Source organism: Nicotiana tabacum, chromosome 13 (genome assembly GCF_000715075.1).
Source record: "Nicotiana tabacum cultivar K326 chromosome 13, ASM71507v2, whole genome shotgun sequence".
Lineage (NCBI taxonomy): Eukaryota > Viridiplantae > Streptophyta > Magnoliopsida > Solanales > Solanaceae > Nicotiana > Nicotiana tabacum.
The window spans coordinates 133,758,400-133,782,680 of record NC_134092.1 but is presented as its reverse complement, the minus strand read 5'-3'; the positions used below and the strand labels follow the sequence as shown (position 1 = coordinate 133,782,680).

The 24,281-nt window shown below is 35.7% G+C and overlaps 1 protein-coding gene across 1 annotated transcript; it reads left to right on the top strand.

Annotated features, from left to right (window-relative positions):
- The first annotated feature begins 5,070 nt into the window (after nt 1–5,070).
- LOC107819118 (isoleucine--tRNA ligase, cytoplasmic-like) lies at nt 5,071–23,998 on the top strand. Its single transcript, XM_075228573.1, has 27 exons — nt 5,071–5,887; nt 6,677–6,742; nt 6,840–6,983; nt 7,386–7,600; nt 9,100–9,265; nt 9,867–9,980; nt 10,223–10,320; nt 12,011–12,089; nt 13,271–13,429; nt 13,569–13,658; nt 15,048–15,181; nt 15,931–16,090; nt 16,223–16,306; nt 16,433–16,645; nt 17,070–17,195; nt 17,562–17,699; nt 17,808–17,911; nt 17,992–18,055; nt 19,721–19,809; nt 19,889–20,030; nt 21,438–21,501; nt 21,584–21,651; nt 21,779–21,901; nt 22,430–22,495; nt 22,686–22,797; nt 22,878–22,969; nt 23,650–23,998. Exons 1-27 carry the CDS (start codon nt 5,354–5,356, stop codon nt 23,752–23,754), a joined length of 3,549 nt encoding a protein of 1,182 aa, XP_075084674.1. The 5' UTR covers nt 5,071–5,353; the 3' UTR covers nt 23,755–23,998.
- Nucleotides 23,999–24,281: the final 283 nt, after the last annotated feature.

Below are 24,281 nucleotides of genomic sequence, written 5' to 3'. Positions count from 1 at the left end.
CTGTTCCATATAGAGATTTCTCAAGTGTACTTTCTAACCAAAGCATCCACCTGCTTATTTTGTTCTTGGGTACTTACTAAAATTATTTGTTAATTTAATACTAATTGTTTACATAAAATAGTAGTTCCGCACCAAAAGCAATGGGTGCTAGAGCACCCATATAGCTCCACGTGCATCCGCCCATGAACTCAAAGATCATTGTGTATTGTGTGTGTTGTAAATGAATTAGTTGGACATAAGAATTGTAAAATTCCAAGAAAAAGTAGAAAAAAAATTTCAAGTGAAAATAGTATTTAAAAATTAGAGTTGTGTTTGGACATGAATATAATTTTGGGTTATTTTGAATTTTTGTGAGTGATCAGAGTTAAAATTTAAAAAAATAGCCTTTTGGAGTTTTTCAAATTTTCGAAAAACTTTAAAATTCATGTTCAAGTGAAAATTGGTAATTTTATGGCCAAACACTAATTTCGAAAAAAAAGTAAAATGTTTTTTAAAAAAAAAAAGTGGAAAAATTCCTATGTCCAACGAGCTCTAAAATGTTTAGACATGCTTTTATTTCAGCGAGTAAAAGATATGGAAAAAAAATCAACAGAAAGAGCTCGTTTAAGAATTTCCTTATGGGCTGGAACTGAATGCTTCTGGACGAGAAAGGGAAGACACAATGAGAAATAAAGATTCTGTTAGAAGTGGATGCAAAATTTAACATAAGGATGTTTTTGGTTAAATTCGAAAAACTCAAAGGATGTTTCTGTTAAGTGGATACTTATAAGGATGTAATGAAAATTATGGTGAAATTACAAGGATAATTTTTGTTAAAAACTCTATGAGACATATATGCCAAGCTTTTGGAAGGAAAAAAAATACTTTTGAGGAGAAGTAGAAGCAGTTTTTGAGAAGCAGAAAAAGTAGCTTCTCTCCAAAATCACTTTTGAGACAAATACACTTAAAAGCAGTTTTCAAAAGTTTGGTCAAACACTAATTACTGTTCAAAAGAGCTTTTCAAATTAATTACCCAAACATAAACTGTTTTTCACCAAAAGCATTTTTTTGAAAAGTACTTTTAAGAAAAACACTTCTCAAAATAAACTGATTTTAGAAGCTTGGCCAAACATGCTAATAGTAGAGAAAACGGCATGTTGTAAAAGATTGCGCTAAAAACGGACTTCTCCTAGCAAAAAACCATAATTTCAACAACTTAGAAATAAAATATGATGCTACTGAAATACCCTAATTGCTTCCCTATAATAACTGTTCTCTATACTCTAACCTTGTTAATGAGTGCAGGTTGCTATTAAAGGAGTTTGAGAACCCAATGATCCGACACAATTTCCGTGAGGGGAATAGACTCGCGCATTTTTTAGCAAAGGAAAGGTCCAAGCGACCAAGCAATACCCATAGAAAGCAAAGTTGGGGCAACTACTGCTAGATTAGTATCTACCAATGTACTAAACAAACTAGCCGAGCTTGGGAATATTAATAGTTTTTGTAATATGACTAGTAGGCCTCTTGGCTTAGGTGTTTTGCGTGACCCTATCGAGGCACCACCGATATGTAATGCTACTACTTAATTATTAATATAAATTTCGTCGTTCTAGCAAAAGTAAGAAGATTTAGATTAGATTTCAGTTAATCATATGCTTAGCTCAATTGGGAGAGCTTGTGGTCTAAATAACTCTTTAATGTATTGTTGGTAGTTTTGGTTTGGTAACCAAAATAACTTACTTTCTTGTTCCTCAATTTCACTTTATTTGACAATATTTCTTTATTAGTTCGTTCCAAAAAGAATGAACAAATTCATATATTTTCTTGATGAGAAGTTTTATAGGCAATGTAAATGCAAAGCTCTCAAATAAAAAAATTACTAGCTAGAAGTCAGGGGCGGAGGGAGAGTATAACTTTGAGTTATGGGTTCGACCGAACCCAGTAACTTTCGTTCAAATCATGTATTTGTCTTAAGAAATTCATTGAACATGTATAAAGTATTAATTTAGAACCTATTAACTTAAAAGATTTAGAATACTGAATCCATAAGTTTCAAATTCTAGTTTTGCATCTGCTAGAAGTTTTTGGCATCTCAACCATGGGCAAAGCTATAATATGGTAATGGTGGTCAATTGACCACCCTTCGTCGGAAAATTACACTGCATATATAGGTAAAATATTAGGTTTTAGAGATATATAATATATATTGAACACCCTTTGTCAGAGATATTTTTTTACTTCTTTTTAGTTAGAACACCCTAAAAACAATTTCTAGTTTCGTCACTGATCCCAGCCTCTTCATATTTGAGTTGACCTTGTGTTATGAGAGAGATGAATGCCCATTTTATGCACATGTTTTTTCACGCGTTGGCAACTCTATGACGTTGCGGTCTTATGTTGTATTATGCAACTCTTTTTGTTTCCCCTCTATATTTGACATGACAAATCAATTGGGCAAATTAAGGTTCGTTGGCTAGCTCCGCTCCTGGGCCAACGAATATAGGGGTTTAGACTAAAGTTACTAAATTTAGCCGAACCCGCAAATCTTATGCTAGCTCCGTCCTTGGGCTACGTACATATTGGTGGAGATTGAGAGAATGTAAGGGGTTGGAAAAGAAACTCAGCTAATTTTGTGTTTTGTTGGACGTTCAAAACCTTAATGAGCAAGCTATTCTTTGTTTGTAATAATATCAAATGATCTTCGAAATAGACAGACGAGTCTAAAATGGGCAATAAATCTGTACAAAGGGTTGGATAAACTCGTAGATAGATGTGTTTCTCGGAGAAAATGCAGCGTGAAACTAGATTAATATATACAGTAAAAAAATTACATCAGTCTAGTTTAACTGCATCTTATCTATTATATTTTGCAGGTAATGGTTATTGTAGACAGATAATATGTCAATTATTTGAGTTTTAAGCAATTCCATAGTGTAATTCAAAATTGATAAGCAGTAATAACAGTATAATAAATGTTCAAAGAATGGAACAAAATTTTAAATGTTGTCTAAAAGTAGTGTGTAATGCAACTAAGAATGTGGCAGAGTGGTCAATATAATGGGTAGAATTATAGGACTGAACAAAATTATTAGGATCGGGAACCCAGATTGTGAAAAATTTAGCCAAATAATATTATAATGACAATAATAAAGACAATGCAAAATTGAGTGTATGTTCATTTGTAATATTTTTGCGATTGTGATGCTCTTATACTTCATCATCAAATAACTTGCCCAAACTCCAAACAACTAACAAGTTTAGAATGTAAAGATTGGGCCCGTACTTGTACAAGCCATATCCATCTAGTTTTGATGGGTGAGACACAATATGCAGAAGCGGATCTAGGATTTCCGGAGGATGGGTTCACCATTACTTTTTTTAAAAATATTAAACAAAAAAGTTGGTTGGGAATTTGATCTCCTAAAGGCTATTGGAAACAAGAGACCAAAACCAATGAACTACTTCATCTTTTTTACCATGGATTCCATCAAATATATATACCTATTTTTGCCAAATTATATACATCATATCCATAGTTTAACCCGAGGACAACGTGTTCACGTGAACCATATTTTATACTGTAAATCCGCCTCTGACAATATGGAAAACCGCATGTTGTAAGAAGATTTATAGATTGTGTTTCAATTAAAGTAATTGCTCCCTCCGCTCCATAATAAGTAATTTGTTTTTAGCCTGCGGCATGTCCCTTAAGAAAATACTAACTTCTAGAAAAAAGGTATTTTGACTAAATTACTCTTAATTAAAGTTAGGATATTGTTAAATTGACATATTGGAATTTGTAAACAAGGGTAAAGTTTGAAAAAATAAAGTTAATTCCTTATTGATTATGTACAAGGTCACTTATTTTAGACCAAAATAAAAAGGTAAAAAAGTCATTTATTATACTGAAGGGAGTATATGTTTACCCCAAATGAGAGAGTTTATGGACCGGGCAAAGGATGAATGCATCTTCATGTATCTTCTTAATGAAAAGCGTTTATAACTACACAAATGATAGAACGTATTCAAGATTACAAATTTCAAAATTCGTCATTTCTTTTAGAATTTGAATGCAAAAGACATATTGGACATTATTCTCATCTGCAATATCAAAAAGCTGATTTTGGGTACCATACTTAAATTTTAGAATGGCTGCCATGTCCTTATTTCTGAATTAATCTTGTTAATCTTCCGCTTCCCTCTTAAGTATTTCCTTTGTCGGGTGTTAAGGAAGCTAAAGTCGAGAAAAGGTAGCAGAAGAATTTTCGACCAATTAGCCTTTGTAATATCATTTATAAGGTCATTACAAAAATGATCGTTAATCGCATCAAACATTTTCTGTACAAACTCATTAGTCCATGCCAATCCAGTTTCTTAAATGACATGCCTACTTGCGACAATGTCATAATTATCCTAGAAATTATCAACTATTTCAATAGATTAAACAGTTAGAAAGGGAAATTTATCATTAAAATTGACTTAAAAAAATTGATAGATTAGAATAGTTCTGTATCTATAGAGCCCATGCAACTTCAAATTCCCTACCAATATCACAAAACTAATCATGAGTTGCGTATGCAATAGTAACATTTTCATTCTTATTGATGGATCTGCCATAATATTTTTCCAACCGACTAGAGGCATCCGTCAAGGAGATCTCATACCCCTACCTATTTATCTTCCGTCTAGAACTCCTCTCAATCTAGCATTTAAGCTACCAACTTTTAACAAAAAGTATAATTATCAAATTTAATATAGTTCAGGATAATATTGACTTTTTTTTGGTATAAATTATATTCCGAAGCTTCATCTGAGGATGTGTTTGTGTACCTCATAATGTTTCTCTAGTTAATCTTTGTTAATTTACAATACAAACAACTATGATTAAACTTAGGCAAATTAAGGCCCCTATCTAGGTTGCTCTTGGTTCTTTTGCCTTTTGTGTTTGTTTTTTTAATTTTAAGGGGTTCAATTCATATTTTTTCTATCTTGAATTTTTGTAAATGTATTTGGGTTGTCGTTGAAGTTTTAGCCATGATAATAAATTTTGTGTGTCCTATTTTTTATTTATTTAAAAGATAAATTTATACTTTTGCTAGTGGGAATTTTTTGATACATATACTTTTGCTCAAAGGCATCTTATTCCCAAACATAACTTTAGTTATTAGGAAATAATTAAGTTTAGCTGCTTTGGTCAAACGCAAATAACAATAGTGAATACAATATTAGGAGTATATACACACTCTTGCACTCTCTGCATCAAGACTTGTACCTTCTAATTCCTTTCTTCTTCTTCCTCACTCTCTCCGTCAGTTAAAACCCTAGCCTCCCCTAAATCCCCAAATCACACCAATTTCTCTAAACCCTAGCAATGGAAGACGTCTGCGAAGGCAAAGATTTCAGCTTTCCAAATCAAGAAGAGAAAATTCTCCAATGGTGGGATTCAGTAAAAGCATTCGAAACTCAGCTCGAAAAAACCAAAAATCAACCCGAATACATCTTCTACGACGGTCCGCCATTTGCGACGGGTTTGCCTCATTACGGGCATATTTTAGCCGGTACAATTAAGGACATTGTGACCCGGTACCAATCCATGACGGGTCATCATGTGACCCGAAGATTCGGTTGGGATTGTCACGGGTTACCCGTTGAACACGAAATTGACGAGAAACTTGGGATTAAGACTAAAAACCAAGTGATTGAAATGGGAATTGATAAGTATAATGAGGAGTGCAGAGCTATTGTTACGAGGTATGTTGGGGAATGGGAGAAGACAGTGGTGAGAATGGGGAGGTGGATTGATTTTCAGAACGGGTATAAAACTATGGATTTGAAGTTCATGGAGAGTGTTTGGTGGGTCTTTGCTCAGTTGTTTCAAAAGGGTCTTGTTTATAGAGGTTTCAAGGTTTGTCCTTTTTTGTTCTTTCTTGAACTTGTATTGTAATTTAAAATGATGCTGGATTATAAAGCAGTATTTTTTTTTTGAATTTTTAAAAATAAAACAAGTTGTAGAGTATTGGGATTGATGTAAAGTAGTAGTAGTGGTTGTAGGAGCTGTTGTTCCGTAAATTGTGTTTTCTACCTGTCTGGATTATTTTGTGCGAGCTCAATTAGGCAACCCGCAAGCATGGTAAAACCAATACTAGCTTGATTAATGTCAAGTGTTTGGTGGGTTTTTGCTCAGTTGTTTCAGAAGGATCTTGTTTATAGAGGTTTACGGTTTGTTATTTTTCTTGTTCGTCAGCTTGTAGCATAATTCAGGATGATCCTTGATTAAAAAGTTTGCATTTTTAGAAAAAAGTAATCTAGAAGAACAGTTTGTTGAGTACTCTGTCTAAGCCTTGATGAGCAGAGTTACCTGGTCAACAATAGCAAGTGCTTGTGGAATTAGTAAGAATTAGTTGAGAGCACAAGCTGGCCTGGACACCATTGTCATTAAAAAAACGAAAATCTAAAAGAATTATGTGTTGAGCATTTGGATTGAGGCAAAGTTGTTGTTGTGCTTTTCTTAAACTGTTATCCAATTGTCGGGCCTAGTTTGTACTAGCTCGATTAATCCACCCACGAGCATGCTAAACTAATAGGGGTGCGGGGTGCCGGGTAAACCTGTCCTAAGAATGGAGCAGATTGGCTCATGTCGATGTGGTTGGGTTTGAAAGAAACTTGACTCTTTTCCTGATTTTTCTTTTTGCAGGTTATGCCTTATAGTACTGGTTTGAAGACTCCATTATCCAATTTTGAAGCTAATTCTAATTATAAGGTATGTAATGGAAATCATTTAGCAGTGCACTAAGTGCAATCCTTTTCTCTTGTTCTGGTGATGTCTTATTTATGTGATTTTTTCGGGTGTGATGCAGGAAGTAAGTGACCCTGAAATCATGGTTTCCTTCCCGATAGTTGATGATCCCGAGGGTGCGTCCTTTGTGGCATGGACAACAACTCCTTGGACCCTTCCTAGTAATCTTGCTCTTTGTGTCAACGCCAATTTTGTATATGTCAAGGTTAGTCCTTAGTAAAGCTTCTGGTTTGAAATCTAAGTGAATTGTTGCTTTAATTGGATTACTGTACTTTTGGAGTCTGAAGGGCTTGTTTTTACTTTTAACTTATTATAGTGCTTCAAACACGGTTAGTATTGTTGTTATAAAGTCAAAGGTCTTCAGTTCTTGTTAATTTCTTGCTCTGAGATGTATCAATTGTACTGCTAGTTCATTATATTTAATCAAATTGTACATTTGTTTACATTCATTTAATTGGAGTGTACAAGTCTTGCGAAAATGGTATTTATTCAGTTTAAGTAAAGGACACATTATATTTGTTTCTTATTGGTATGTAATAGGTTTGTAGATCTGGAAATATTTGCTTTCATCTAAGCTTGTTAATGTTGATTTGATAATAACGATCAGGTTCGCAACAAATTCAATGGGAAGATTTATGTGGTGGCAGAATCTCGATTGGCCGAGCTACCAGTTGAGAAGGCGAAAAAGGTCACCCCAAATGGACCTGCTGCTGACACTCAAAATCCAAATTCTAAGTCAAAGCCTTCTGGTGGTAAATCACAGAATGTCGAAACTTATGAGGTGGTGGATAAATTCTCTGGGTCGTCCCTTGTGGGGAAGAAGTGAGCATTCTTGAACTTTGTCATTGATATGCTGCACAAAGTTTTCTGTTCTTGGCGCCTGCAATATGGCAGCTAGTGACTTGAATGAAAGTTGATAAAAAGTGATCCTTCCATCTTTACATTCTGATTTGAGGTTAATTTGATTTACATGTCTTCTGTCTTGTATACTGATTCATATTTGACCTGACTCATATGCTACACATTGTAAATAAAAGCCGATTATTGGTAATTGTTTTAGGTTTTTTGGTTTGTTTTCGTTGAACATGTTTAATGACTTTACCAGCTATGACTCCAATTATTCGAGCCCCTTGAAAGGTCAATTTTTGATGCCTTTATTTTGGAATCGTCTTCGTTCAAATAAGATCTCTCCCTTGTTCTGCCTCTTCCTATGATCTTGACCTTGCCAACACGTATAATTTTGATAGATTGTTGACTGTATGGATGTATTTGCTTCTTATCATTTTCGTAAAAATTAGCTGCCTAGCAGGTATGACTTCACACCTCTCTACCTCCTCTTATAGGAGAGTCTTCTATGCGTATGATACCAAGTGTTTTCTTTTGTTTTTTGCTTGTAATATTGGATTTGCCTAATTAGGAAAATAACCTTACTCTGAAATATGAAAAGAAAAGAAAAATCAAAAGCAGATTGTCAAAGACAAGGGATATCGTCAAATGAAGCACTTCTTTTTCTTTTTTTATTTCTTTTTTCACGTGAAGAAAGGAATATGCCATTACTTTCAATTAAGAGTTCAACTCAATTGTCAAATGAGGTAGTGTTGGTCATGTTAGGATGCGTGTGTGTCTGTGCTATCTTATTTTTAGGATCCTTTCCATCAGTTACTGTTCGTTGTTCCCTTTTGCTGCCGCTTTTTTGTGTGGTAGAAATGGGGAAGGTGATGAGTACTATAGTGGTAATCTCTTTCTTAGAATATGCAAAATGGTATTGCTTGGCAATGACCTGCTTATACCCCCCTCCAACCAGTCCGCCAACAGCCTTTTCTCTATTTTGGTGGTTGGATGGATGATGGTGATTGATTGATTGATCGGGTGGTTAGGTGGTCTGCTAAGCATGACTTTTTTCGGGCATGGCAGAGTTCACTTAATTTAAGCTAGAAAGATAGAGGCAAGCAATCAGAGAAGGTAGCTGTAGTGGAAGGGCTTATACGCGTTGCGTAAGTGCTGGTTTTTATGGTATTTGAACCATATAGCTGTGAAAATTTTGGGTATTTTCTTTTACCTCGACCTCTGACCTCTTATCTTGACCCAGTGTGCTCTCTTGTATCTTAAGCACCAACATTGTCTTGTTTTCTAATACATGTGGCCATTTTGTTGGATGGATATGAATCCCTTCCCACATTTAAGGTTTTTCTGCTTTTCTATTGCATGTGATGCTAATGATCGGCTCAGTGGTGAACTTAGCTTTAAATGCCAGTACTGACTTTCAAGGTTGACATTAGGTATTTTATCAAGGAAGGTTGACATGTAGATATTCAATGCAGGTATATTCCACTATTTGATTACTTCAAGGATTTTTCTGACACAGCATTCAGAGTCGTTGCGGATGATTATGTGACTTCTGACAGTGGTACTGGAATTGTTCATTGTGCTCCTGCCTTTGGTGAGGACGATTATCGTGTTTGTATTGGAAATCACATAATAAAAAAGGTTCGAAAACTTATGGAATTTCATAGTATTTCTGCAATGATACCTATTGCCTGAAATAGAGTACATGTTTCATTTTCTGTCATCTGTATATTTGCTATGGAACTTATATGCCATGTTATTAGCTTTTGGCCGTGTAGTACGTTCTTACAAGTTTCAGGATCTGCACGAATTTACTACTTTTACTTTTCGATGCAGTATCTGACTTGGGGCCACCATTTCTTCCTGGGAAATGTACTGGAATAACGTCTTGGGGGCTTGTTAAAATATTAGGAGCTGATTGTGCTTGTTTACTTCGACATTTAGATGGTCTCTCTTAACCCTTTTCATAACCACTTAGTATCTAGATTTTCATGTTTCTCTTGCTAAAGGAAGTACAGTGTGGACTACAGCATTTTTCTTGCCCTTTCTTTGCAAACAATATGGCATATGTTGTACCTACAAGCCTTTCCCCCAAATGTTTGACTAAATCAGCCTTTTTTTGGTTTGTTGTTTTTAATAACATTGTGACTTTGAGCTCTTTTGAGAATTATTAGCTTTCGAGTTTACTATCATAATACTCCAATGAAATTGACTTGATTGGATTGGATTTTGTTTTCTGTAGGGGGAGAGCCTGATTGTGGCGGTAGATGATAATGGCTACTTTACTGATAGAATTACAGACTTCAGAGGAAAATATGTTAAGGAGGCAGATAATGATATCACTCAAGCAGTGAAGGCAAGAGACTCTAATACTCCTCTTTTTTTGTGGCACTATAATGTACGTGCCTTTAATTTTTACGAACAAAATTGGCTGACGACGGCCATCAAAGAGAATATGATTTACCATAAACTTTGTAGGTAGCTTGCCCTTAATTTGAGTGAGGAATTATTGTTTGTTTGTTTATGGTTTTATATATTTATGGTCGTATATTTAGTTTTGATTAACAACCATGCTTAAGATACTTTTGTTTGGTTTAGGAGAAAGGAAGGCTTGTCAAATCTGGAAAGTTTATGCATTCATACCCTTTTTGCTGGAGATCTGACACACCTCTGATTTACAGAGCAGTTCCTAGCTGGTAACATACTTCAGATCATTCCGTGCATCAAACACTGTTACTATCCTTTATTTTTCTATTGTCTTATGATGCAGTATTTAATTAGTCCTATGAGATTATGACCTTTTGGAATGAGAATGAGCTTGTTTGTTTTCTTTCCCTATGTAGTTTTTCTCCTTTTTGCCCTTTCTAATCTCAGTGTGACTTACATAAGATTGATGCATCATTGCGGATGTTAAGCGGCTGGGATTGGTTTATTAAAGGATATTGGTCCACGAAAATCTAGCTGGTGTTGATTCCTTAACTTTTTTAATTGCACTGTTTGGTTTGTCAGTAGTCGTTTTGTGTGAAATGAGTATTGCGGAACTGTAACCTTGATGTTAGCCGAATAAAATAGAAATACATCCTTTTTTTAGTAGATTACAATCCACATGAAAACCCATGTCCAAAACTTGGTGAGTACTTTCCTCTTATAGTAGTATTATGTTTATTTTTCATAAATCTCCTTCTATGGAACATCAACCAAGTTTATTTTTGATAAAGAACATTAACCAAGATTTTTATCAGGTGTTCAGTTTCTTTTTAACTGTAATATAGGATATCCTAGAAGCTCTGCTATTCTTCATGAGTAATAGTTCTCTAATATAAAGTTTTGACTGTCATCGAATGTTGGTGGTAGCAGCTCGACCTCTCCTATTGGTTGATTGTTGTAGCTAATACAATCTAGTCCTTGGAGAAGTACTGACTGTCCTACATCTACTCGGAAGGTTACCAATAAGGAAAAACCTAATATTTCAAAGGAAAACTACGTCTTTAACATTAGAGGTTACAAGCATAATGTTCACAAGATGAAAATAAAAGCTGGTAGTTACATTTTAGCAATTACATGCATTTAGAGTTTTGTAAGTATGCCATAATGAACCCTTTTCAAAAAAAAAAGTATGCCATAATGAATTGATATTTACAAACCATAAGTTTTAACCGTGTTTAATTTTGTAAAAAGAGGTGAACCGATCTTGATGACTAGGTGTCAATTATGTTGCTTCGAAGGGAAGTAAAAGAGGAGTTTTGAGTTTCAAGCTTCGCCTTTTTGAATGGAAAAGAGGAGTTTGTAATGCAAAATACATATGTAATCGTATTGCATTCATTCTTATTGCAATGCAAGTGAGAGAAGAGAGATAGTTACTTATTCAGATAAGTTGGAAGGATTGGCATGAGAGTGATAGCCTAGCGGAAATGGCTCTCCAACTTGAATGATCAGTTTGGGTGTTCGAGTCACCGAGGGAGCAAGTTGGTAAAAAACCACTGTTTGGCGCCTGGGGTATTTACCATATTTAAGAAAAAAGAGAGCGGAAAGATCATCAACAGTTCAAGCACCTAAAGTATGCTTTGGCCCATCTATATGTTATTAAGCACTGTTTTCATTTTTCTGTATTTATGAATTCTTTTTAACGTCTTCTTTTCTTTTGATTGATTTGCTGGGTTGCTTTTTCTGATTCATGACAATTAAAAATTCATGAATTTTATCAGCACCTAACATTGCATATTGAACTTTGGCAAGTCTGTTTTAATGTTCTTTTCGTTTTTTTGTAATGTTTATTTTCTCTTTTTGATGACCAACGATGTTTATTTTCTCTTTTGCTGTCATGCATCTATTAATCTCTGTATTAATGTTTTTTTGGAATGGTATTGTTGGTGTACGTATGGCCAGGTTTATTATGGTGGAAAAAATTAAGGATCAATTGCTAGAGAACAATAAACAAACCTACTGGGTTCCTGATTTTGTGAAGGTTACTATTTCCTTTCTGCCTTTAGCTTTCTTGTTGGCTAATTCAATCAAAAAGTACCGTGTATTGGTTTTGTTGCACTGGTTTGAGTTGGTTCCGCTTATGTATTGTCAGGCCTTATTCATTGTTTACTCCATCCACATGCTAGCTGCTTCCTTACCCTCGAAAAAACCTTTTAATTTACTCCATTTTGGTCTCTCTGTTTTTACTTTGTTTTAGGAGTTATTGGAGTTTACTACAAAATACTTACTGGTTAAAGATTCTCATGGAACAATCTTCGTATGAGATTAGACCTTTAGGGATATGCACATGTTTTGAATTGTATTAATATATAAGAAAAATTAATGTTTCACAAGGTGAGTTGGGGCTTGTCCCAGTAGTGTGAGGCAGACCGGGCTAGTGCCCCAACAGGAATAATACCCCAGCATGCGTTACTTCGATTGTTTGCCTCGTACATCCTAGAATATTTTCATTTGAAATTTTCTTTTAAGGGTTCACTCTAACTAATATAGGGTTTTTTTGTTCTAGCATTTTGGATTTCGTTGCTTTTTTTATTGTTCTAGCATTTTGGATTGTTTGCCTCGTACATCCTAGAATATATGCCATTCTGCCTAGATGTTAAATTAGCTTTGTAGATTTTTTTCCTTCTGAATTTTGTTCAAATTTGAATATATTCTTTATTGTAAAATATTTATGTTTTAAAATATTAAAACATCGAAGTTTCATTGGGCTTATGCTCCGTGGCACTTAGGCAAAGCATTTCTTGCCACACCTCCGCCTTTTAAATACAGAGAAAACAGCAACAACTACCCAGCAAAATCCCAAAGTGGGGTCTGGGGAGGGCTTTTAAATACAGAGTAAAATTACTATTTTAAACTCCACATTCTGCAGTCCAATATGATGGATTACAACACTGCTGAGCCTGGTATTTTGTCAGTAACATTCTACTTTAGTGGAGATAGGTCAGGTTTTAGCTATCATCCATTTTTGTTGAAGCTCAGGTGCTTTTCCAGGTTTGAGTTCTGGGAGTTAGGTTTCATATACTTTCTAATTCACTGAAGCTTTGCAGAATATGAATGATAACTGACTTTTCATCAACAGCTCTTGATTGTTAGAATTTTAGAAATCGTCAGAACCCAATAGTTCATCCTGATCTTAGTTTTATTTTGTGTTCTCTATTACAGGAAAAACGCTTCCACAATTGGTTAGAAAATGCAAGAGACTGGGCTGTTAGCCGAAGTAGGTTCTGGGGTACTCCTCTTCCTGTGTGGATTAGCGAGGATGGTGAGGAGATAGTTGTTATGGACTCCATTGACAAACTGGAAAAGCTTTCTGGTGCTAAGGTTCTGCCTTCATTACCGACATTTTGTAATACTTGTTTTAGTTTCAGCATTCTATGTTTATGACCGTCTTATAATTCACTATATTTTTTTATGAAGTCGCCTCTTAACTTCTACGGCTTTCCTCTTCCTCAATTTGCAGGTGACAGACTTGCATCGTCACAACATTGATCACATTACAATTCCGTCCAGTCGGGGGCCTGATTTCGGCGTTCTTCGACGTGTGGAGGATGTAAGACCAGTTAATCTGTTATTTAGCAGTAGGCTACCACAGCATTAATATCACATTTGATGTATCTATCAGACTCAAGTATTTCTGGCAGATATATTTTCATGTTATTTGCTTCTTTGTTCTGAAGAGGCTGAATGAATTTGCGAATTAATGATTTTTTTCCTTTGGGATAAAAGCATAAAATAAAGGATTTCACATATTTGCCCATTCAACGAGTTAGAAAGAAAAAAATGAGCTAGAAAAACAGTTTGAGCCCATTTTGATTTAATGCTGATTCTGTTTGCTGAAATGTTGGTTCTCGTGTGAAACCTCTAGATTATTTGATTTTGAATTGGATAAGATTGTAATTGTTGATTCAGGGCTGTATGCGAAAAAATCGAGAAATTGAACTCTATTTTTACCTCGGCGTGCGTTATTGCTTTTTGCTGCTCAGTATTGTCTACATTCTCAAGGTGTTATTTGTTCAATCTTTAAGAAATTTTGAGTTGTCATTGATTGTCAGAATTATGTGTTTTACACATTTTGATTGAGAAAAGAATCAAGAAAAAAAGATCTTTTCCAGGAAGATTGAATTTTTCATGTATCATTGGGTTGTCAAGAGAGCAGTAATGATTCATACTTGAAACAAACGGGTTTCTGCTGCCTCAGGGCTCAGACTGCCACTTACAAGATTTTCTCTATTTTTTTTTTTTTTTTTTTTTTTGGTTCTGAGCTTGTCTTTTTCTCCTGGTTGTTTGAGGTGCTGTGTGCCTGTTGAGGGCTGATACTGTGCATCGCTCCACTTATCAGGGGAAGAAGTTGATCATCTTTTGTTGCATTGCCCTGTGTCCTCGGCTTTGTGGAGGGCGATCCTGAACCTTTTTAGTGTTCAATGGGTGATGCCAAGCACTGTAAAGGAAATGCTATATAGCTGGGCCGGTTTCCGTAGAAGAAGAAAGCAAAAGGCGTGGAAGTTCGCCCCGTTAGCTCTCATGTGGATAGTTTGGGGTTGGGGGAGAGAAATAGGAGAGCTTTTGAGGGGATTGAGTCTCCTTTTTCATATCTTAAGAATAGTCTTTTATCTTTGATCGCTTTTTGGTGCACTCATATAGCCCCTATTTGTATAGAAGATTGGGCGTCTTTTGTAGAGAATCATGTTCTGATGTAAATTCTCTACTTTTTGGTATACTTCTTGTATTCGGGAGTTCTCTCCCTTTTGATTAATACAATTTACCTTATCAAAAAAAAGTTGAACTGCCTGCTTAGGCACTCAGGCGTAATGGTTCAACGGAATCTCCACATTTAATGCCCTCTCTTTTCAAACTTTTTGAATGAGCTTGTACCTTTCAATAGTTTCTTTTCAATTTTGTGTTCTGCTTTGTGACAAAACTATTTGTTGTATTTATCCAGGTATTTGATTGCTGGTTTGAGAGTGGGTCAATGCCTTATGCTTATATCCACTATCCTTTTGAGAATGTTGAACTCTTCGAGAACAATTTCCCTGGTCATTTTGTGGCAGAAGGTCTTGATCAAACTCGTGGATGGTATGTATATTCTGATTATGTTCTCTATCATTTTGACCATGAATTTTCTGAATGCGGACCCCAGCTAGACGCTTCCCCATCATCTTGCTTCCTATAAAGCTATGTAACCCTAGGGAAGATATTGACTGTTGAATTATGGTTTAAGTTGGACTTCTTCTAGAGATAATGCTTGTCGCAACAAATTCCATGAGCTTATTCCTGCTGGACCCTCAGATTGGAGATTTTCGATTGCCAACATTCTTGTCCTTAGTTGGTACCACCATGAATTAGATGAAATGAGGATATGATACGTTTTGATAGATGTTAAATAGTTGACTTTTGCTAGTATTCAAGTTAAATCAGTATGCATGTCTGATACTTTTTGATTCTTGGTGCTATATATATTCTTTTATTCTTACTTAATAAAAAAGAGAGTTTCTTACCTATCAAGAAATAAAGGAGAGACAGTTTCTCTGATTCGTAGAGAGAGAGAGCACTCAGATGGTGCATTTTTTGCCGTTTAACCTTTTATTCTATATTAATATTGTTTCCCATGCTTGTTGGCAAGTGCAGTGGTCAAATGTCCTTATGCTCTCAATTTTAGCTTAAAAATTTCACCTCTTTTTATGCTGCGAGAATTATTGCCAAGTTTAGTGTTTCTGATGTCCTGATGTTATTGCTGCTGTGAACTTAGTTCTGTTCATGTTTTTTAAGTCAGAGAAAACAGAAAATTCAAATAGTGGAATCTATAAGGTTCTTATGTATTGCAGGTTCTACACCCTTATGGTCCTTTCTACTGCCCTTTTTGGGAAACCTGCTTTTAGAAACCTCATTTGCAATGGTCTTGTCCTGGCTGAGGATGGGAAGAAGATGAGTAAACGATTAAAGAACTATCCTCAACCATCAGAAGTTATCAACGATTATGGAGCTGTAAGTTGTGCCAATCATGAGCTTCTTCATTTTCTTAGTTGTTAACTTGTTATATGTGGTGCTCTGCTCTTCTGATTGATCTCTTCTGACTGATGGGTTGTTAGTGAAAGTCTAGAACTTATGTTTGTGCAGGATGCATTACGTTTATACCTGATAAACTCTCCCGTTGTCCGTGCTGAACCTCTGCGTTTTAAGAAAGACGGAGTTTTTGCTGTGGTAAAGTATATACTTTACATATGGTGGCACTCAAACTCTATGATTTTAATCAGTTTTGTAGTAACTATTTTGGAAAAGCTTTTAAATTGTTTTCTCCTAATTTGAAAGATGATGATATTAATGCAGGTGAAAGATGTTTTCTTGCCATGGTACAATGCATATAGGTTCCTTGTTCAGAATGCAAAAAGACTTGAAATTGATGGGTTTGGACCATTCATTCCCACTGATCAAAAAACTTTGCAGAGTTCATCCAATGTCCTAGATCAATGGATCAATTCTGCAACTCAGAGCTTAGTGCATTTCGTCCGGCAGGAAATGGATGCTTATAGATTGTACACGGTTAGTTTTCCGATCTTGTGGAATATCGAATCTAAACTCGTTCTCAACAATTTCCAGGGTGCTTACTGAAACTCTAGTAATCTTATCCAAGATGTCTTAAAAGCGGATTCCTACAAATGTTTGTGTTGAAACCTATCGATGTCTGAACAAGCTTAACCATATTTTGTATTTCATATTATTGCTCAGACATTTCTCAGATTTTTCTGTGGTTAAAGCTGGAGACTCGCCAAATAGGCACGAATGGTCTCTTTGTTGAAATTTGTGATCTGCAAGTTCTTCACGTCTATAGTTAAAGATGAAAACCTAGCAGATGGGAACACATGGTTTCTTTGTCGAACTGTGTGGTTATAGGATATCTCTAGTTTGCAAGTACATGAGATTAGAGAATCCATGTTAATGTTCTGTCTATCCCTCGTCTTTGCAGGTGGTTCCGTATCTCCTAAAATTTCTTGATAATTTAACGAATATCTATGTGCGGTTCAATCGGAAGAGGCTAAAAGGCCGTACTGGTGAGGGGGATTGCAGAACTGCTCTTTCAACTCTGTACTATGTAAGCTTCCATCTCGTACTGTTTTAGTAGATCTCGAGCTTCACATGTTATGTACTGTGATGGTGTGGTTTTGGGATCTGTGCCTGATTATGTTCAAAGATTCAACTTTTACTCTTCCTTGTTAAGTTCTTTTTGTGACCGAATCGGTGTAGCATTACACATTAGTATGGAAGAAATATGTGATGAATGAGACTCATATGTTATGGTACTTGATGCATTTCATATGAATATTGGGCTTGAAGCCCACTCTCAAGTCGCAGCAAGAAGTAGCTTCTTTCTTTGTTGTGCCTTTAATACTTTCATCCCGCTATGAATTGGAGCTGTTCTGCCAGTGCTTTCTAACACATTAAGTCTTCAATATGATAGGTGCTTTTGACTTCATGTAAAGCAATGGCACCGTTAACTCCTTTTTTCACTGAGGTTCTTTACCAAAACTTGCGGAAAGTTTGCAAAGGATCAGAGGAGAGCATTCACTATTGCAGCTATCCTGAAGTGGAAGGAAAGGTACATATGATTTCCTACTTTTTCTTGCCGTTCATCAAATATGAAGTGCAGAGTTTTGCTATCTTCTCTGGCTCAAGTTTGTTTCATGAATGTTTAAAATCATTTCAGAGGTGGGAGCGTATTGAGCAGAGTGTTAATAGGATGATGACAATTATTGACCTTGCACGGAATATTCGTGAGCGTCACAATAAGCCTCTTAAAACCCCGCTCAGGTTGAGCCTCTGCACTTTTCTCTTTCCCCATCCCCACAGAACAAAAAGCAAAAGTTCATGTTGGTCTGGTCTTCTTTCAGGGAAATGGTGGTTGTACATCCAGATTCAGAATTCCTTGATGATATTGCGGGCAAACTTAGAGAGGTCAGTGATGGTCTTAGCTTTACATGCATTTCCGTTCTGATGCCTTTAAACTGTTAATTAAACAATTATTCTATTGCTATACGACATTATTTTATTATTCCTATTTAGTTAATTAATATATTAATGTGATAAAGTCGGAGCACATTTGAGAGTCAATTCTAGGTTTGTTATCCAAAAGCAGTTCCACATTTATACTTAAGTGAATTTTTTGTGCAATTTGATATCTACTAATGCTAAATTAATTAACAAGCACATTGAGTGTACTCAAATGAACCAATAGTGAGTTGCATGCCCAAGTTCTTGCCTTCCGTTGTTGGTTGTTTTTTCTGAAGGTAAGGCCAATTTGGTCACTGAAAGGTGTTTCATGTTTGGTTTTATTTCCACCAGTAATCATTTTTATTTTAGTTAAAGTTCAGCATTAAAACGAAATGAATCTTGGCTAGTTAAGGTATTCTGAAACAAACTTTCTCAAAAGAGGAAGAATATGGAATTCAGAGGTGCAGGTGAGGTAGGTTGGAGAATGGAGAAACGGAACAATTTGGGAGTTGGAGGATGGATAGGCTGCTGGAGTGGAAGTGCTAAAAGCAGAGTGTGTAACCTATACCGGCTTACTGTCCCACGTAACATACGTGTGGGGGGTGGGAAAATGATGTTTTTGGGGCGTGGGTTGCATATAGTGGTTTAACAGTGCTGCTAAAGGAACTTATTATATGAAACATTAAGCCCTAAAACTAGGTGCAGCATATGGGAAGCGCTTCTCCTCACATAGGTAGCAATACTCTAATTTTATTGAAGAATATGTTAGTGATTAGGAAAGAAGCAGAAATTTTTGACCCGTTTTGACATGAAAACAATTGGGTTTTTTCTTAGAAAGTTGCCACTCCTATTGTCTTTTGTTTTTTTTCTCCGAAACCAAAAAAACTTTTTTTTTTGCTTTGGAAACCCCTGAATAGGACGTTTGTCGATTTTCAGATTTTGGAACATTGCACTTATGCCCCAAAAGGCAATAACTAGATAAGCATAAAAAGGTTTAGGCTTTTTGTGATATACGTTAGCAATAACCACTTCTCTCAAACAGCAACAATAACTACTGCTATGCCTCAATGTCAAGCTTGTAGGAGCCAATTCATGAATCCTCTATATCCATTCTGCTTTATATGGGCTTATGTACCTCACCTGTTTATCGTTGAGGCTTCAAGTGTTTATGTTGGAATCAGTTTCCTTCCTGATTGATGATTTCCTGTCCCAGGTTGATTTTTTTCGTTTTTTTAGGACCAGATCGCATCTAAAGAAAAATATTTCTACAGTTGCACTTTGCAGTAATTTAGTTGTATACTTGTATTTACTGAAGGGCCTCTGTGGTTTGGGTTTGGTACCCGTTTTAATAAGTTTATCTGATTAAATTGGGTTCCTTATTCACAATAAACTTTGGCTGATGAAGATGAAGTCCTACTTTTTGAGCTGGTAACTCACTTCAACAGAACTGAATATCTGATCAATTATCTAATATCAACATTTAGAGTAATGATGTATAATTATCATAAACCTGACCAAATGGTCTATTTTCCTGCGTTAGTATAATTATGTTCGTTTTTGTTTTACTTTATGTTTTCTGTATTATGTATCTTGTTTAATTTTTAATGGTTGGTTGCTTTTGTGATGCAGTTTGTGCTCGAGGAGCTAAACATTAAGTCTTTGGTCCCATGCAATGACACGTTGAAGTATGCTTCTTTGCGCGCAGAGCCAGATTTCAGGTGATCTAGATGTTATGTGCCAAGTTTGTCTTCATTTGTTGTTCTCTGAATTAACCTCATTAACTGGTCGTTACCTCAGTGTGTTAGGAAAAAGGCTGGGAAAGTCGATGGGAGTTGTTTCCAAGGAAGTTAAGGCCATGTCAACAGAAGATATTATTGCTTTTGAGAAAGCGGGAGAAATTACTGTCGCTTCACACACTTTGAAGCTTAGTGATATCAAGGTGAATATGATTTTTGATAGTCTTTACTCGCCAGTGTTGTCAAAGGCGCGCTTAAAGCGCGCTTATGCAATAAAGCGAGGCTCAAAACATGTTGAGCGCTTCGCCGCGCTTTGTGGGCGCTTTACTGTCGCATCAAGACTCCAAGGCATACTTTTCCTAGCCAATGAGTGTAATCCTGAAAAGGCGACACTGAACAATTGATATTTCACTTTATCGTAATTTCTTTTCAATTTTTTTTGTCCATATATTTGTTATTCATGCTTATAATTATTGGTCTTGGACTACATATACATATTTTTACTTTTTCTCCAGTTGCGCCTTTTTTCATTAAAGCCCAAGCTTTATTTGCGCTTAAAGCCCCAACAGACGTATACCAAAACTGGGGACAAAGGTAGAGTAGGTCAATTGCCTGTCAGGACCAGAAATGAAGGAAAAAGTGGCAACTGAAGAAGCAAAGATTCCTTTAAATTTATGCTGGCCCAAGTTAGTAATTCATAGATAGGTTAATATGTTATTCTGTACTTCGGCTCAGTATCTTCAGGTTAGATACATTGAGTCTTGAGAAATGTTTTCTTTATGATCTGGTTCTTTTAATTGTGTTGATTGAAGTATTTTCCCTACTGTGACACAAGCTTTATTGAAATAATTGTGGTAAAGTTGAATAAGGTTGCTGCTAAAGAATATAAGCATGAAATTGGTCCTAGCTATCTAGTTTTGAAGTATGTGGTGAAATTGTTTCTAGCACATAATCTTATGCTATGGGTTTGAAACCACTAGAGATTAATGATGAAGTAAGATATCATAGGAAGTGCTTTACTTTGGTTCGTGTGAAAACCTTTGTTTGTTCAAGGAAACCTCAAGGAGAAGTCTTTGAGTAAGGGCTGTTTTTGCTGTTTATAATGGTTGTTGAAAAAGAAGATGAAAGCTGAAAGTCAAAATATCTTTAAGATAGAGGTTTTATATTTCAAAGTTGATCTAGTTCTATTTTGAAGGAAGTGGATTAAAGAACCAACTCCTAAATATTCTAGACTCCTAATTCTTGTCATTGAATAAAGTAGTAAAACTTTGAAATAAAATATCTATAGAAAGTACCTAATACGTATGAGTTTTGGATGCTACAACAGACAAGTGCAATATTGATTTGAAGCAGGAGTTTCGATTTTATTTTGCTCATCTTAATATTCAAAATTCTCGGGAAGAGGTTTCATTGCTTATTGTGCACCTCTGGCACTGCATCAAATGCTTGAACTATTATTATTATGATTATGATGAGTATTCTTTATTATTATTATTTTATTATTATTATTATTATTATTATTATTACTACTACTACTACTACTACTACTATTATAACCTCATTATTACTATAATTATTATTTTTGCATAAGATCTTTAATGCACTTGTAGATTGTTCGGGGTTTCAAGCGTCCTGATAATAGGAAAGAGAATGAAATGGATGCGGCAGGGGACGGTGAGCATCTCCTCCTTCACGAGCTTAGATATTTATGTTTCATCTGATTTCTTATAGTTTTATCCATTTGTTGCACATACAGGTGATGTTTTAGTGATACTGGATTTGCGTACTGATGATTCACTGTTTGAGGCTGGAGTTGCTCGGGAGGTATTCCGAAGTCATTCCCAATGCGATTAATGGCAGCTATTATCGAGTTTTTACTTGTATTTTGATTGGTTACTGTTGTGTTGGGAGATTCCTGATGAGTGGCTTTCATGCCGAACTCTGCTTGCAGGTTGTGAATAGGATACAGAAACTGAGAAAGAAAGCCGCGCTTGAACCCACTGACTTGGTAGAGGTCTTCTTCAAATCTTTGGACGAGGATAAAACAGTCTCTCAGCAGATTTTGGAGTCCCAGGTAACTTTTGAGGTCCACAGTATTACTTGATGTTTCCTATTTTTTAGCTACCTCGCTCTGTGAAATCTGCCCTTCCTGATAGAGAAATCTAGAGTCTGAAGAGACTGAAAACTTAAATTTCATATGGTCAAACTATATAGTTCTTTAAGAAAGAGAACTAATCTATTTTTGAGGTTGAAAGGGTTATTTAATGGAAAGTGAAGTTCCAGGGGGATGACAATCATTAAGTGTTGGAGCCCAGAGGGGCTTTTTCGCTTCTGCAAAAAATAAATTATTCATGTAGCTCAATGTTCTTCAAGAAGCGGTTTCTGTGGACTTTAAGATTCTTGGGTTTCTGTCTTATATGTTGGGCTTAGTCAGCCATATTCTACATATTTCTTTTTTGATTCTTTTGCACAAATTTCTGATTACCTTTACTGAGTAGCTCAGTGCCCCATCAGGCTTTAGAGGCTGGTGCATGCTTACTTCTGTTGCCAAAACCTAACATGTTTGTCTCTTCCTTTCTCCACCTTTTTTTTGGCGTTACAGGAATCATATATTAGAGATGCCCTTGGGTCTCCTTTGCTTCCTGCCGACCTGATCCCATCACATGCAGTAAGTTCGGACTCCTCTTCCTCGTTTAGGTCTTTGTGAGCTCTATCCAAGTGTACCATGTTTATGTGTATTAATTTTAGAGCTGGTTTCTCCCTTGAATTCAACTCTTACAATTAGAATGAAAAATTGTCGCTTATGAAATATTACTGTAGTTTCTTGTACACCGGTTAACAAGTTTGGTAAGTTGCAGATGACAATTGATGAAGAGAGTTTCCATGGAATCTCCAGCTTGTCGTTTGTGATTACGTTAGCAAGACCAAGTCTAGTGTTTAATTCAGATGCCATCACTGCTTTATATGGAGGTTGCATTTGAGATTCTTGTTTCGGAAATTTTAGTGATTTTGAGGTGGTTTTCTGTTTCTAAACCATCTTCATCTTGCAGGAAACACACAGTATTCTCAAGGCTTACAAACATACCTGCTGATGAGGGATCACCATAACTTGAAGTCAGAGTTTCAACAAGGAAAGGGCAAGGTTTGTACCACAAAAACTTCATAATGCTAAATTATGTGACCATCTCATCTAAGTTTTAGATGGTCACAAAATTCAACTTGGTATTAGAGCATACTTTTAATCACTTGATTATATTATGTCTCATAAGTCTTATTTATCAGAATATACATTTAATCACTTGGTATCCGAGCATACTCTTAATCACTTGATTATATTATGTCTTATAGGTCTTATTTATCAGAGCATACTTTTAATCACTTGGTATCCGAGCATACTCTTAATCACCTTGATTATATTATGTTTCATAGGTCTTATTTATCAGAGCATACTTTTAATCACTTGGTATCCGAGCATACTTTTAATCACTTGATTTATATTATGTCTCAATACGCCTCCTCATGTATGAGCCTAAGTCTTATTTAATGGGCAGAACACTTGTTTTTTTTGGGGGGGGGGGGGTGGGGTGGCGGCGGTGGTGGTGGGATTTGAGACCCATGACATCTTGCCTACGTTGATACTATGTTGAATGGTGAAGCTTTTAAATGAGATGGTAACACAATTCGACACATAATTCAGCTAGAGTTCCTGCATTTTACGTAGCTAATGCTATGATTCTTGACCCACCCCAACCCCCATTTTTTTTTTTTTGGTTGAGGAAGGTAACAAATTGATTTTTGACACCACTTATTGCAACCTTGCAGATAACAGTAAAGTGCATTGAGAATCAGCCTCCAGTTGAGGTGTTTCTGGGAAAGCATGTCTTCTTGAGTGTTGGAGATTATTTCTTGAACAGGAAATCACAGTAACAGAGACCAATACTCGGCCAAAATAATTTTTGACAAGAAATCCAAAGTTACAAGTCTTCCCAATTTTTTTAAATTATTGTGTATTTGCCTCATCCCTGCACACTTCTATTGCGACAGATCTGTATTGTAATTGCCTTCTTGGCCATTTTAACACGGAGTAGTGTTACGTGAATAACAATTTTGATTAATTGTCTTCTGGTTGTGGTGTTAACAAATAGTATGTACAAGTTTTTCATGCTCTTCACTTAGTTGAACTAATTTTCTACTAGGGGTTTGTTCGATGTGCGTCAAATGAAGTAAGACGTTCTATCAGGAATCATTTCGTATTTATCTATTTCATTAATGGAGTCCGAAAGGTTGTTTTCGAAAGACCCTCGATTCGAGAGGATAAATAGAAACAAGCAAAATCTCAACAAAAAAGGCCAAAAAATAATACCAAGAATTGAAAAAATAGAAGGAAGAAAGCAATATATACTATAAAACCGAAGCGGAAGATAGTAAGAAAACAACCATAATACTAGCAATCT

Bases quoted from the DNA above. Each gene is read 5' to 3' on its own strand.
- LOC107819118 (XM_075228573.1), top strand. From the start codon at position 5,354: ATGGAAGACGTCTGCGAAGGCAAAGATTTCAGCTTTCCAAATCAAGAA. The intron at 16,307-16,432 runs GTAAAGTATATA...ATATTAATGCAG, and splicing joins AAGACGGAGTTTTTGCTGTG to GTGAAAGATGTTTTCTTGCC. The intron at 17,700-17,807 runs GTACATATGATT...AAATCATTTCAG, and splicing joins ATCCTGAAGTGGAAGGAAAG to AGGTGGGAGCGTATTGAGCA.